This window comes from Dermacentor silvarum, chromosome 1, assembly GCF_013339745.2.
Source record: "Dermacentor silvarum isolate Dsil-2018 chromosome 1, BIME_Dsil_1.4, whole genome shotgun sequence".
NCBI classification, from domain to species: Eukaryota; Metazoa; Arthropoda; class Arachnida; order Ixodida; family Ixodidae; genus Dermacentor; species Dermacentor silvarum.
The window spans coordinates 165,756,822-165,772,183 of record NC_051154.1 but is presented as its reverse complement, the minus strand read 5'-3'; the positions used below and the strand labels follow the sequence as shown (position 1 = coordinate 165,772,183).

At 45.2% G+C, this 15,362-nt stretch overlaps 1 protein-coding gene across 6 annotated transcripts in view; it reads left to right on the top strand.

Annotated features, from left to right (window-relative positions):
• The window catches only part of LOC119436369 (alpha-(1,3)-fucosyltransferase 10-like), a 79,621-nt gene extending 69,563 nt beyond the window's left edge, over positions 1-10,058 (top strand). For all 6 annotated transcript variants that reach the window (XM_049657260.1, XM_049657248.1, XM_049657264.1 and 3 more), the window contains exons 6-8: positions 4,429-5,148; positions 5,221-5,235; positions 7,564-10,058. In XM_049657260.1, coding sequence (XP_049513217.1) covers positions 4,429-5,107 — 679 coding nt within the window. In that variant the 3' untranslated portion in view covers positions 5,108-5,148; positions 5,221-5,235; positions 7,564-10,058. The remainder of the gene's footprint in view (positions 1-4,428; positions 5,149-5,220; positions 5,236-7,563) is intronic.
• The last annotated feature ends 5,304 nt before the right edge of the window (positions 10,059-15,362 follow it).

The following is a 15,362-nucleotide window of genomic DNA, read 5'->3' as shown; positions in this document are numbered from 1 at the left end:
CGTCCAACACAAAACATGGGATCGGATCTTGCCTTACGTGACCTTCGTGTATAACACCGCCGTGCAAGAGACACCGCGCTTCACGCCCTTTCGCTTTCTCTACGGTCGCGAAGTCCAGACGATGCTGGACGCTATGTTGCCATGTCAAGACGCTGACCTATTGACAACTGACACCGAGGAATTTGCAGAGCGTGCCGAGGAAGCTCGACAGCTCACGCGGCTGCATATCGGCCAGCAGCAGCAGGCAAACGCATGACGCTACAACATCCGCCACAGAGACGTGTCCTACAACCCCGGGGACCAAGTTTGGGTGTGGACCCCCGTTCGCCGTCGTGGCCACTGTGAAAAACTGCTGAGCCGGTATTTCGGTCCGTATAAAGTGCTCCGCCGCGTCAGTGACATAAACTACGAAGTTGTCCCGGACACAACATCGCAGACATGGAGTAGGACACAAAGACAACCGAACTCAGACATAGTTCATGTTGTGCACATGAGCCGTACATTGCGCGTCCATAACTTTCTTTTCGTTTTTTCTTTCATGCCCTTCTTTGTTCCTGCTTTTCATCTATCTTCGTGAGCTTGTTTCAGCGTTCATTGACTGTGCCAGCGTGACGTTTATGTTTTTGTTTTGGTGTATTTTCGCCTTGCCGGCCTTCTTTTTTTTTTTTCTTCTTACGCCTATTTTTTTTTTAGCATCGAGGCGATGCTTTTGTTCGGAAGGGGGGATATTGCCACCTGTAGGTATAGGGTCGAGGGCAAGAGTGGGTCGAGCCCAAGAGAACAAAGAAGACCGCGCGCCCTTCCCTGTTCGAGCCAGCCCCAACGGACGCGTTTTCCAAGAGCCAGCTGCTCTACGGTTTATTAAACCTTCTATACTACTTCTCAAGGCTCGTGACAATATCATCTAGGATCAAATTGGCTTTGAAAATACTTCACTGTTAGTGAGTTGGTGACAGAGTCATTAGACAGTGTTTATTTTGACCCCTATGCAATGCTATTTGTTTTCAGTGCTTACTTTAGAATAAATTAATTTGCTGTCAAAAATAAGTTACTGTGATGAGTGTTGCTGGCTCATTATTAGTTTATTTATAATGGGCAAGTCAAGTATCAATTTACTATGTGCTTATTATGGGAGCTAAATGATTCCAGCTCCACACTGTCGTCCTCTTGCGATCTCTTTAGGAAGCTTCATGGCCCAAGATTGCATAATGAGGGTCACAAATTTATCTTTCATTAGTGCAGTGGCTTGAGGAAAAGCAAGGTTAATAATTAGAGGAGGTAGATTGGTGGTAGGGATGAGTGTTGCCTCTGGCAGGGGGTTAGCCTGGCAGTTTGGGCCACTGTGTGCGAGTCAAAGATCTGTTACCATGTGTTCTCAAACTTAATGTAGCAGTAAACATTTTTGTAATCCGGATGTTAGTCATGTTATTCTTTTGTCATATTTCTCTGGATGACCCACGCTGCTGCGTGGCATAATTGCAGAGTGACCTAATCATTAAGGTAACCACCACTACATCAATTTAAGGTGTGCTGCACTTAAATTGAACGTGTCGTCCATGATGGACAACTTTTACCAACTTTGTCAATCTTGGCCATTTTTTCATCTACCTTTCGGAAAAGAGCGAGCACATCTTGTATGTTAAAGGCATACGATTTGGTGGATTACAGTATGTGGGTAGTGAGCTCTTTTCTTGCTGTGAGTTGGCCACCAGATGGATTTTCAAATGAGAAGTCACGGAGCTTCTCCTTGATAGTATCCCTGATAGAGAGCTCGTTTTCATGTGTCTGGAACCAGACACACAGTGTTCTGCCTAAGTAGAAAATTTCATTCACAAGTATTATGGTAGGGTTGCACTGTTTATGCTGGCTAACATGCTCATACATACCAAGCAGTCCTCAACATGAAGGCCTTGGCCTGAAAATGTACCAGAATCGTGGGCATGTGAAAGCGTGACGTACGTTGTTGCTTGAGCTGCAGTTGTGGGTGGAGACGAGGTGTCGTCATCGAAAGAAATGGCTGTTAGGTGGAAGTTGCGGTCGCTGCGGAGCTCTGTGGTGAGGATAGGGAAAGCACACCTCCATCAAAATGGTATGCGATTAACAGAGTAATTATACTGAAGACTATTTACAAGATGTATTTACAAAAGCGATTGCAGTGCTGACCAGTGTAGGTGACCGCTTCAGCAAGAAGTACAGTTCGGGGTGGCTGTGCGCATCGATCGTTCAGGAGACACATGTAGAATGCACATATAAATATAGACCGCTGGCATTTCAACCTATTCGCGACTCCAGCAATTCATGCAACACCTAGCGGCGAGCACCGGAAACCTCACAAGGAGTTCGGAGCGTCGGAGCAGACGCTCCGTCCGTAGCCTTCGTGCTGCGATCGGGTGCGCTTCTAGTACGATACGATGGAGCCACCATCTACAAAACTCCGCACGGCCATGGAATTATGCTACGTTTTGCAGTTTTGCGGCGCCGAAGAGCCACATGGATTGTGAATCTTATCATAAGCTGCAACAATGGCAATAGTAGTGTTCTCAACATCTTGCTCGAGAAAGTTTTTTTTTTTTTTTTTTTCAGGCGTGGGTCGGTTTGTTGTTTGTATGAATAGAACGCGATCCTGTTGCTGGTACTGCGTTTGCAGTAAAGCGCTATACAGTAAACTTCAGGAAGTTTGCGTTGAGGTTGTTACTGCCATCGTGATAACGTTCAGAGTATGCGTGCTGAAACATGCAGGTTCATGTGATAGCCGGCGTGGTAATGCAGTTTATGATGCGAATGTCGCCGCGGTACTCAAGCTTTCCTTAATTAAAGCTTTTATATCAGATACATGCGGCGCACAACGAGGAACTACAGCGTATGGTACATCAGCGAAAATCGGTACATCGGAGTTTCAGGTACTCCTGGGTAACATCAGTAAATCGTTCTATGTAAGCACAATATGTACGCTTCAGCGTGCAATATAACTATGGGGTGGCATAGCGGTACGCCTTCATTGTGACGTGGACATGCTACCCGTGTAACTAGTGCAAATTAGTAGGCGCTTATCTGAAAGTGCGTAATTATCACAGCAATTGTATCCCTTATCAGTGTATGAAGGAAATTGGCCGTTCAGAGGCGAACACAATTTTGGCCACTTAAGTGCAGGATACGTCAATTATAGAATAACATGGAAAATTAATTAGATTCATAATGCAGTAGCTTAGTTAACATTAATTTACACAGAAACATTTGTTTTATTTCATTAGTTTACACAGCAGCCATAAGCGACATGTTCGTAGAAAGCAGGGATGAGTAATCAGTTATGGTCAGGCCACGCAGCACAAGCCATACCTGTACAAGGTGTGCAAATGTGTTTTTATTGTAGCAAGCAGATCTTTCGGTTTCTTATTTATCATTTTGTTCTCTACGAGAGAAACAATGCGCCAACTACTGCAATAACTACAGCTAAGCGAAGCAGCAGTCGCGTTGCGCAAATCTTGAATGTAAAATAGATAACAGGAATGCAAAAGTAGCAGGAAAGCTTCGCCACAGATTCGTAGTGCATGGTCGTGAGAAAGTGCAAAGCTTGATTTTAGGTTCGCTTGCTCTCTGGACTGAAAAGAGCGTGCAGAGTTTGCGCCTTCGCCGAACGAACAACAATCAGAAAGTGCACGCGCGCCGGCTGCGCATTTATCCGCATGTACAGCGGCAACAGCTGATCGAGCAAGTCGGTGCGCTGCTGCGGGCCATGTTAAACATGCCAAACTGAGCAGGTTATAAGATTTCGGCAATCCTGGCGAGGCCAGCGTGACGTATCCAACTTCGCCGGCCACTATCTCGCACACTCGAAACACCGGTCTATCTATCCGCGCCTTCACAGTGAATCAAAGCAGCAGAAACGTGCTTGTACTTTTCCGACAATCCGACAGTGCACGAGTACTTCGGTTCCACGACCAATGGGTTCAAGAATACATCGGTGATTCTCATCAGAATCTCGTGCGGGTCCGCTGTCACGCCAGATGTTTGCACACACCGTGCGACCATTTCAGCCTCATTACCCACTGTGCCTCTCTCAGATCGGCTAAAATGATTTGGTCGGCGTAAGCTACTTGCTTTCCTTCCACAAAACAATGCAAACTGGCATCACACTGCACGAAAATGATCAAACTACAGTGTACTGTACATCAAAAACAGCGGTTGCTGCGACGGGGGTACCTCCGTATAGCCGCCATGTTGCACAGTGTAGCCAGACGTGGCCAGTTTTCACAGCGCCCCCTGCAGTTCATTTGAGTTGCGAATAATATGCATATGTTTACATCACAAGACTTCCACTGAATCTTTTTAAACTCCATAAATATGACCTGGCTCATTTATTTTTTATATATGCTTATGAATACGTGGGGTTTGCCTTTTGAACTGCACAATCGCTTCTTGTATTTGCAGGCTGGCGAATGCAATGGATGCTATGGACAACAAAGCATTTTGGCACCTTCTTGCAAACTACAAGTTTCACATTGCCATAGAAAACTATGTCTGTGAGGACTACATCACTGAGAAACTGTGGCGACCACTCATTGTTGGGTCAGTGCCTATCTACTTCGGGTCGCCATCAGTTGTTGATTGGTTACCAAATTATGCTGACAGTGCCATTCTTATTGCTAACTACAGTAGCCCTAAAGAACTAGCAGAGGTAATCAAGAAAATAGATGGTAATGACATGTTGTATGAAAGTTTTCTAGGTCACAAAATGCACAGAAGGGTCACTAACAAGGCTCTCTTGAGCGCCATGAAGAAGCGTAAGTGGGGTGTGAATGACCATAAAAGACCAAGCTTTGTGGAGGAATTTGAGTGCCTCATTTGCTCAAGGGTTTGGAGGAGGCTGAAGAACCCAGGCACTGAGAGTTTCATTGCCAATGCTAGCCACTACAGCTGTGACATGCCTCAGGCCATGCTAAAGAGACAGGGCGAAAGTTTCTGGAAGCAGCTGTACAGGCAAGCTAAAACGGAGGCAAAGGTACTTGAGGACTTACTTCTGGCAAACATGCCCTTTGGTGAGCAGGATGTGCAGAACAAGATTCTGAGCTTACTACAGGCACAGTCATCACGTTTAAAAAACTGGTGATGTTGCATTCAGTCTTATAACCTGTGAACATACATATTCAGGCAGCCCTCAAGGGCTGCAGAAGATAGCGCCAACCTTTTCCCTTTCCCAACGAACCACTTACTACTATTCAGGCAGCCAATTACAAGCACAGTGTAGACCGCTTATAACGTAAGTCGCCGGAGTCGCGAATATCCGCACTATAAGCGGTACCGTACGCACTATAACCAAAGCAACAATTTTCAAGGCCCACACATATGCAAAACATGTGCACCGAGCCGCCACGCGTATGCGACAGTCGAGGAATGCGGCTAGAACATTTGCATTCAATTTACAGTCAAATCTCGTTAATTCATACCAAATCACGCGGCGGCGCCTCCAACCGGCATTGCTCTGGCACCGCCATTGAGTAAAAGCTTAGGGGAGACCGCTCAACGTAGCGCGCGAACCAAAAAAAAAAAAAAAACACGGCGGACATTTCACCCTCTCTCAAATGGCAAGGTCGCCGATTCTGCGTTGCACCGGAACATGCGTATACGTGCCGACGTCTCAGCCATGCTAGCCACGCTACCGTAGCCACGCATAGAAAATGGCAGTGAACCCTTCTTTCTCCTTTATGCTTCCTCTACTTTCTAGTCACATGTTGACCTTGCACGCTGCGGCTACGGCGCAGAGGGAAGCAGCGGCGCTGTCCCAGGCCGGCCAACGAAACTACCCACGCCGGCAAACGCCCGCTTCCCGATAGCGGCAGAAAACGAGGGCAGCTGGCGCCGGGCCGGCTGTAGCGGCGGCGCCTGCACAGCGGCGGGCGCGCACGGTGACAGTCGAAAGTGAGGGAGCTACGAGGGAGGGCGAGGGGAGCCACCGAAGTGGCGAAATCCGCTTCCCTGCCACCCTCCTCCCTCACATTCCACGGTCTCCGCGTGCGCCCTTCGCCGTGCCGACGCCGCCGCTCGCTCGCTGAAGTTTCGTTTAGGCTACGTTCAGACTTGGTCTCAAAGCTGGCGGAAGCGTCAAAATCTTGCAAAAATCCACCCACCTAGGCGGCAAAACAGGCAGAAAAACAAGCGGCGAGCCAAATCGGTCTCGGACCGATTTTTTCGCTATGGCGTTCTGCTCGACCGGAAGCTATACTAGCATGTAAACAACCGGTCGTAAAATTGAACATGGCACCAAAAGTGTAGGCTGCAATGCTGATCGACGCGATCAAGAACCACCCCTTGCTCTACGACAAGAGTGGTACTAAAACGTACTGTCAGCAATACTCGCAATAGTATTCAATGTCGCGCGACCGGAGGTGCGGCAACGAAGCCTTGGCGTGACCCAACTTCTCGCGCTTTTGCAAAGCCAGGCGAACCCACCACCGCCGTTTCCGAGGTGTCCGCGTCTTCCGTTTATTCATTGTCCATTTTTAGAAAACAAGTAGGTAGAAGTATAAAAGCCATTTCTTCTTCAACTTCCATGGCAAACAATAGTTAGGCAGATTCCTCGTTGGCGCTCTATAATTCTCCTCGCACGCGCACAGTATGTTGCAGAAGTCGCGGGGTACTTTTCTCGTCGCGACGATAGATTGGGAGCGTAGGTCTCACGTAGAACACGCAGGCTTTGGCGAGCCCCAACACAAGGGCCAGTCCAGGTTTTAGCTTTGGTGTTCCCGTTGCTGCTTTGGTGTCCTGGAGACGCCGACAATAATACGAAATGATGAAATGTTATTAAAACTTGTAAATAAAAGCTATTAAAGAAATATAATCACGCCTAGGCACCAACCTGTGACTCAGCGCTACCGCGCCCGTGTGAGGAGAATCACGGAACGCCAACGAGGAATTTACCGAAGGTCGCAGATGACACGCGAAGTTGCGCAAGATGATCACTTTTGATGACGGGTGGGTCAATGAATGAACATATCGCTCGAAATAATGCGATAATGAGTGCCACCATGCCGACAAACGTACGCAGACTAGATGGATGTGGACGAAAGTGGCAGCGGCGGTAGCAAAACAAATGTGAACAACTTGGACATGCGCGGAAAAGATTTTCCGGCCGCTTTGGCCTTTCCGCCCGCTTGCCGCTTCCGAAGTGTGAACGTAGCCTTACTGTCGTTATCATGAAGCGAGCGTTGGCCGTTTCGTGGCCCTCGCTCGCTATGCGCGCCGTGATATTCACGACTTGACTCGCACTCAATATTCCGGTTTCAGCCTCACTGGCTGTTCGTTCGCACCACGTGCCCTTCTCCTCCACTGTCTCTTTCTTCCTCGAGCACTCCTTGGGGCGCCCGTTTGAGGGGAGCGTTCGCCGTCTCCGCTGACTTCCGTACTCCCAGGCAGCCGCACTGTAACCGGTATTTCGTTTCCCGCAACTGCACTATAAGCGATACGTGTATACATAGAGTGCTATGCGAAAATTAACGGGAGTCTGAAAAGACCGCACTATATCCGGTCCTGCACTATAAGCGGTTACGTTATAAGTGGTCTATACTGTATCCAGTAAAGACCATTTAACTTTCTGTTATGGATCAACATGTATGTGCAGCCTTTCCACATTTGTGTACAACATGTTGACTGCACTTCAGATAGCAGCGACAACATTTACAGGTTTCTATGGTCTGGAACTTGTGAACATGCACTACTGCATAGGCAGTTGTTTCTTTTGCATGTTCCAAGAAATCTGCCTTGCAACAAGCAGACACTAGAGAATGTGGGCAGTGCATTCTGGAGCACACAGCATGCTTGTACTTCTCAAGTACAGTAGGAGTTATGCATGCATTTGTCTGACTGAGGCTCAATTTTGTCTTTGCAAGGTCTCAAGTTGAACATTCCACTTAATTCTTATCTTTAATTTGCAATCACACCAACTGGTTAATGTCATAATGTTGATTTTTACTTCATTGGAATTGTCCTGAGAATGCATCAGCCATCTTTTCACACAAATGCACGCCCTTGAAGTTTATGCATCATGGCTTGTTTAAAGACATTGAAAGCAAACATTAACTCAGGTTAAACTGGTAGTTAATCCTGGAACTCACCCTTTACTTTGCAGTAGTAGCGTATGTGGCAAACATGATTTCTTTAGCTTGCAGATTGAGACATAAATGACGTCACTGCCATGACACCTCAAATTTCACAACTTTAGTTTTGCCGAAACTGTTGCATTTTGTCCCACAGGGACCCAAAACATAACAAAAGCTACTGACTGCATTGCATTTTTCTTTTGATAGTGCTCATTGTAATGCACCTTATTCCTTTAACCATTAGAGGTTATGGACTGAAACGTGGCTGCAATGTGGTGTTGTGGTGCTTCAGTCAGAATTAGCACCAAATGTGATGTTTCTGGTTGTTCTGCAGCAGATGGCAATGTGATATGCTTGGTAATTTAAGCCAAGGACACTCATTTTCTCGTGCATCTAATGTGGTGTGGCCACTTCACACAACTGGAATTAAGTTTTATGGGATTCTGTGTACGGACGTAGAAGTGAATTTAGCTTAAATATAGAAAGCGGTCTTATTATTCGCTTGTGTGTAGGCTGGTTGCATTAAAATGACAACAAAACAAGTGTAATGATGCCAACATTCAAGGGTGGATTTCTGTTTATGGTTCTGCACCAGCCTTGGCAGCAGTGAGCCTGCGATCCCAAGAAACTTTTGGCCCCGTGTCTCATTAGCCTACTAAGGCACAAAAAAAAGCATCAAATTGGCCGTGTACAAGATGCCCCTTTCTACGTTTTCAAATAAAATAAACGCATATCATCCTTCGAATATAATTTTTTTTGTAATATGGCGAAATTGATTTGTAAATCTGTGATTAGCTGCAGAGGAAGACTTGAAAATTTGTGGGCTTCTGTTTTGCCGCACCACTGCGGTTTGCCACTATCTATCTTGCCCACTCTGTGTGGGGAAAAGTGGAAGCTTGCCAATGTCTCTGCTTATAAACAGCAAAATGGTTTATATGTCATGCCTACATAGTCAAACATGTGAACAAGCCTCTTCAATGCCGGCTGTGCGGGTACATTGTGCACAAAACTCCAGGCATCAGCTACAGCTGTGGCAGCAGCACCTTATTTTTAAATGCCTGAGAATGGGATCTACAGCAGAGGAAAAATAGCATATCTGTATGGCATTCCACAGGCAATATATTGGCCTAGCATTAAAGGTTATCTGCATGTCAGCGATTTTGAGAGATAGGGCAATGCAGAATGAAAACAGTGAAAACAAAGCTTTGCTTTCGTGGATTGCTATCCATTTCTATAATGGTTGCCCTGTCTACCGCTCAATTTCTAGACTGCTAGAAAATGTCACCAGCGACATTGGGTGCTTGTCATATCACCAACTTGTTCACATTCTCCTACAATGATGATGTTCCGGTCAAAGAAATTTCACCATCTGTAGCTTGGGAGGCTGCTGGTGAGTTAAGTATGAGCCTCCACAGATTTGTAACCCTTGATCTGGGGCCATATTTTGTAGTAATCTTTCCGTTTATCATCCGTTGTGCCAAGGCCAATTCTGGCAATAAGCACATCATGTTGGCGTCTGAGCCAAGATGAAGGGTGAAAGAATGCAAAAATTAAATGGATTCTTATAAAATATGGTCTCCTGCTCTCGTCTGTCTATATATGTCCCGTGTGAAACAAATGCACATGGTCTGCTTTCGGATGCTTGTGTTCACCACTCTTCAAATGTGCTCCTCTGGCTTTGCCAACATTACCTCGCCAGCGCAACTCCTAATGATGGCAATGCTTGTGTTACACCTGGTGCCACAAAAGAATTCTACATAATTGCTCCCCGGCTGAAGAAGTCGTACGCCAAAGTATGAAGTTGAAACAATGCTTGAAAGTAACGCAGACAACTGCCAGAGAAGAGCTACACAACCACAAGCATGGGAAACTATCGTTGATGTGATTTAGGTCTTTTACTGACATCACAGCCAAATTGCATGCATCTTATAGAAAACGCTCTTAAGGCATGCCAAAAAAAAACAATATTCCCATGGTCCTTCCCTGAAAACGCAAGCACCAGGTTAGTCAATAGCAGAACATTTGCATTACCTGTAGTTCCTTTTATTTTTTTCTTATATCTTTCATAGTGATGAGTCATCCTCCTGCATGAAATGCTTATAAAAATTACCAAATTGAATGATACTTTGTCTTAAGATGTGATATAAATTTTTTTTTATTACCTATGACTTGCTAACCTCTGCCATTTGCAAGGGTTCAAGATGTCGCAGCAGACTGGCCCAGGAATAAAAAAATGTTGTCACTCCGTCTTTCGCTGTTACCTTATTTTGTGGCATATTCTGTCCCTGTTCTTGGTAAATTTAGCATGTTACTTGAGAAAGCTAATCTGCCAGTTTAACCTAAGCTCATGTTTTTTTTTAAAGCGGCAGCGCAAAAAGACACGAAGACAAGATGACAGGGACGAGCGCTGAACTTGCAACAACAATTATTGTGAATGATTCACAAATATATACATGCTGTCTGAGCCAGGGGTGATCATCTGCGCATGCGTAAATATGCCAGCTCTTTGTCTGAAAGTGTGATGAAGGCCATGCTGACACATCCCTCCCCGAGTCTAGAAATCCGTTCAGATTCTGCGACTTCCCATGTCACACGTGTCTTACTCTTCTTGATAACGGAAGTGTTTACAAGGTCGGGTGAACAGTCCTTACAAGTCGGACAATGACTTACCAGAAAACCTTCCAAATCTTTTCCTTCACACGCATTTTTTACATTGTTTGTGTGCTCCCTTAACCTATCGTTAACGAATCTCCCAGTTTGGCCAACGTACACTTTTCGACAGGAATACAATGTACAACAGACACTTTTCTTAAAAGAATTTGATAAACTACACCTTCTGCGCATTCAACAAAAGGCCGCCTGTGCTTTATGCCACAGCCATGTTGCTGGTTTGCCTCCGAGTCGGTTAATCTGCAAAGCTTTGACAGCTTGTGGGGGGTCGAGAACACGACTTTCATGTCGTACTGTTGAGCCACCTTTTTCAGATTGTGAGATAGCGTTCGAACGTAAGGTATCGCAGCTACTTTCTGCATACGCTTTGCACAGGCTTCACACTTTTTTCAGCTTTGTGCACATCTTTTTGGGAAGGCCCTCTGCGACCGAAATGAGGAGGTGCTGAGGATATCCAGCGCTCAGCAGTTTTTCAGCTTGATGGTTGAACACATCTGAGATACAGTGCGAGCAAGATTTGCCAAAAGTGTTCTTTAGGCACATCGTGGCAATAGCTCTTTTAACGAGCTTAGTAGTGTGGGCAGACTTGAAAGGCAGAAGAGGTTTGTTGGCACATGGTTCATAGCACCAGCAGACACCAACATCTTTAAACCGTAACCGCATATCTAAAGGTCTAATTTGGCCATTGACCTTTGAATGTAGCCAATACCTTTGTGCTTTCACATTCAATGGCCTGCGCTTTACAATTTCAAACAACCAAAAAATCATTGACAAAGCGTAATGCTTTAAGAACATTCTTGTCCGTGAGCAAGGTGTATATGAGACGATCAAAATGAGCAAGTACTAAGTCACTAAGGACTGGGGCGATGCAGGACCAAATGCATACACCGTGCATTTGCAAGTGTGGTGTCCCTTCAAACTGGATGTCATTTGACCATAAATAAAAGGTTAAAAGTTCTAAAAAAACATGAACTGGAACCCCAGTTGCACTTTAGAAAGCAATGGAAGCATATTTGTTGATAGAATGCTCAACGCATTTAAGAATGAGGTTATGGGGTGAAGAATAAAAGATCTTTAATGTCACTTCAGAAAGCCTGGCATTTCTTGTCATTATTAGTGTTAAAAAATTCTGAAACCTGGTTAAAGTTGCTCACGATGAAAGGGTCATCTGGAGGTAAAACCTTAAGATGACGCTGCAAGAAAAGAGCAACAGAGTGCTGCCATGTTCCAGGTTTAGAGACGATCGTCCTTAGTGGTACATCAACTTTATGTGTTTCCGCGTGAAAGAAGACCTTTAAGAAATTGTTCTTGCTCTTATCAATCGCCTTCACAAGTTCAGAAAGGTTTAACCTGTCTAACAGTTTCATTGCGCGAGACTTCACTTTGCTCAGAGATACCTTAGAGCGGGCATTGAACACAGAGGAGATGGCCTCCCTCGATTTCGATTTAAATATTTCACTAGGTAAAACAGTGACACCACGCTCTTCGTCAGCCGGGAGAACGTGGAGAGACTAGTCATGTAGAAAGGATACCACACGTCCAACAGGTAGACCGGATTCTGAGTTCTTGCAACGGTCAAGGACATCAATGCCTTGCGAGACAGTGGCCGAGGCGTGTCGAGACACCTGTCGCACAAAAGAAAGCTGTTCTAGCCTTGCCTCCCTGGGTGGCACGGCAAGCTTTGGCCCAAGGGAAAGGATGCGGCATATGTCGGCTGGCAAAGTTACATCGCCTACGATGTGCCCGTTGCATTGTGACCCTTGCGTGCCCGGAGTAGACAAGAACCTCAGTCTTCCCAGCACCTGTTGTCAGAGGAACTCCATTGCTTAGTCGGTGGGAATGTGGAAGGCCCGCAGCTCGCGTTGATGCGTGGATATGTGCACCCTACAGCAGATTTGCACACTCAGAAGATCTCTGTACAAGTGTGCTTGGCGTCTTCATTCAGACCGCAATAATGTTGGAAGTTCAGCGCTTGTCTTTGTCATCTCATCTCCGTTTGTGTTTTTTTGTGCTGCCGCCTTTTCATGTATGTACCAACACGCCCAATTCATTGCACTAATCATACTTTTTCTTCGTCTTCTTAACTTTGCCGTTGATAAACATCGTGTCGGATAGCAGTCTCACGAATTAAGCATTAATATTACTGACTTGTTATTTACTTGTTTTAAAGAAAGCTACTTTAATAAAGGAAATGTTATGGCTGTTTACTTTATTACTTACATTAACTACTTAATCCACTTACAATTTTCAGCCGCAAAATCTAGATGACTTAATATTAAGTTGCTCTATATTACTGAGAAGGCTGATTTCATCTTTTCATTGTTAACTAGCCACAGTTCTATGTCTGCAGTGAACAGACAAGTACATTGCACTGGCAAGCTTGAGTGTTTTGGTTCCTGTCACTCAAATAGCAGCTGTCGGCATGTAAGTGCAAGGCAAGGTAACAGTTTGTTCTCAGCTGCACTATTACCTACCACCTTTAGTCTTCCATGAACATGTGTGATGTTGCTGTTTTATTATTCCTAAAAACAACTTATTCACTGTTTCTTGCTTTTTCTTTGCTTCACTGCTGGAGTTTGTTTGACATTGCACTTCAAGGTGAAATGCAGTCCCCATGCTTTTGGTTTGGGCAGTGTTTTCACACCTGCTTGCTAAGCATGCATACTATGATTCAGTTGTAGGACATGGCAGGAACCAAGCATGCATACTCAACACTGACTGCTTTTCAGTCCTTCTCATTTTTACGACCTTATTACTCCTTCTCTACTGCAGCTAGTGCTTTGAAGCAATATGTGACATTGTATTGCCTTTGATATCAGCGCAGTCTAACCAGTGCAGATTTGGGATATGCCCATGTTGTACAGAACAGGCTGTAACATTCTTCATCAGAGTACAATAAATCAGTCGCCGTGCCATTGTTATCATGCTGTCCTTGTTGCACATGCACTACACACACTATTGCTCGCCTTACATGGACATGTTGCACCGTCTGGAAACACTTTAAGGAACCCCAAATGTGGCTAGATAGCCTACGAAATGCTTCACATAACATTGACTGCCACAGCACATGGGAGCTGCATAATGTTTTTAATTTGTGCTTATCACCGTTTCATCAGCACTAAAATTTCGCTTTTTGGTCTGCACAATTCAATAGAGCACTTGGCATTGTTGGCTTCCTCATTCACATAGAAAAAAAGAAAAAAAATTAAAGTAACAAGTGCACTGCAGAAATGCGGACTGGTTTTGTCACCTGTCAACAGCTAAATAAAACAGCACAGGTAGCAGCTGTGAGGTGGCTTTATAGATTGAGCTGCTTTGTTTCAGTACTGGTTCCGTTGAGTGAAACTGTTTTGCAGTGGTGGCATAGGCGCCGACTACAGGGGGGGGGGGGGGGGGGCTCCGGGGATCTCGTATGGCCATCTCATATGGCCCAATCTTGAACTCAGCGCAGATTAACTCCAAAATAAAGCATGTGACCCGCGTATGTATGGCAGAGGCAGGAAAAGTAGGATTTGAGGACCTGTGTATTCTAGCTGCTAGGAGAAAGAAGAGTCCACTCCACTATTAAGAAGGTTCCTCAGCTCACATGCTTCCATCAGCGAGTGACATGTACCGCCAGAGGTTCTATGGAGTACTTGACACAGTGCTGTCTTCGTTAAACAACAGGTATCCACCTGATATGTGGCAGCATAAGTTCCACATTGAGCAGCTTGCCATAGGGAAGTTCTACGGTGATAGCGTTCTAGTACAGTGACTGATTGACATTTTAAGCCAGCAAAGGTCGGCATTATTGCACACATTCAAGGACGTTGTGCACATGTTTGGGGGGGGCAACGGCGGACACCGACGAAACCTTTTGCCGGAAATCGCCAAGCTAAAAAAAATTGCGTTGGCCATACCGGTCTCGTCGACCACATCTGAGAGGTCATTTTCTTGCCTTCGGCGACTGAAAATGTACTTGCGGTCGACGACTGGACAAGCCCATTTGAACCATCTGGCAATTTTGCACGCCCACAAAGAACTCTCCCGCAAAATCAATTTGAATAAGGTTGCCGACGACTTCATTTCTAGATCAATTGTCCGAACGAACACTTCTTCAAGGATGGTGAAATCATCGCATCAGACAACGAACTGATGTCTTTATAGGAGAGAGAAAGGCACGAACTTACAAGTCAAAGCAAACCATCTGGCTTGGAAAACAACGCAAAATGTTATACAAAGGAACGAAAATGGGGTACATAACAGCGCAAGCAGAGTGAGCCCATTTGGGTAAGAAAAGAGGTGTGGTTTCACTATTTGTAAAACTCCCCAGTCCGTGCTGTGCATTTTCCTTATTAACTTTTATTCGTCATATGCTGCATTTGCCGCTTAATAACACAATCCACGCTGTTCCTATATTTGCTATCGAGTCCTTTCGCGCTTTTGAGATATCGCTGTCTTATTTATTTATTTATTTGTTAATATGTTTATTTGGGCACCTGATAAATTTTACTCTATAATCCTTTATTCTGCCTCCGGAAAACAAACGAAACCAGTGGCATAAGGCATGCTTTGACAAGTAATGAAACTATGGCATTATGGAATCACATTATACTTATG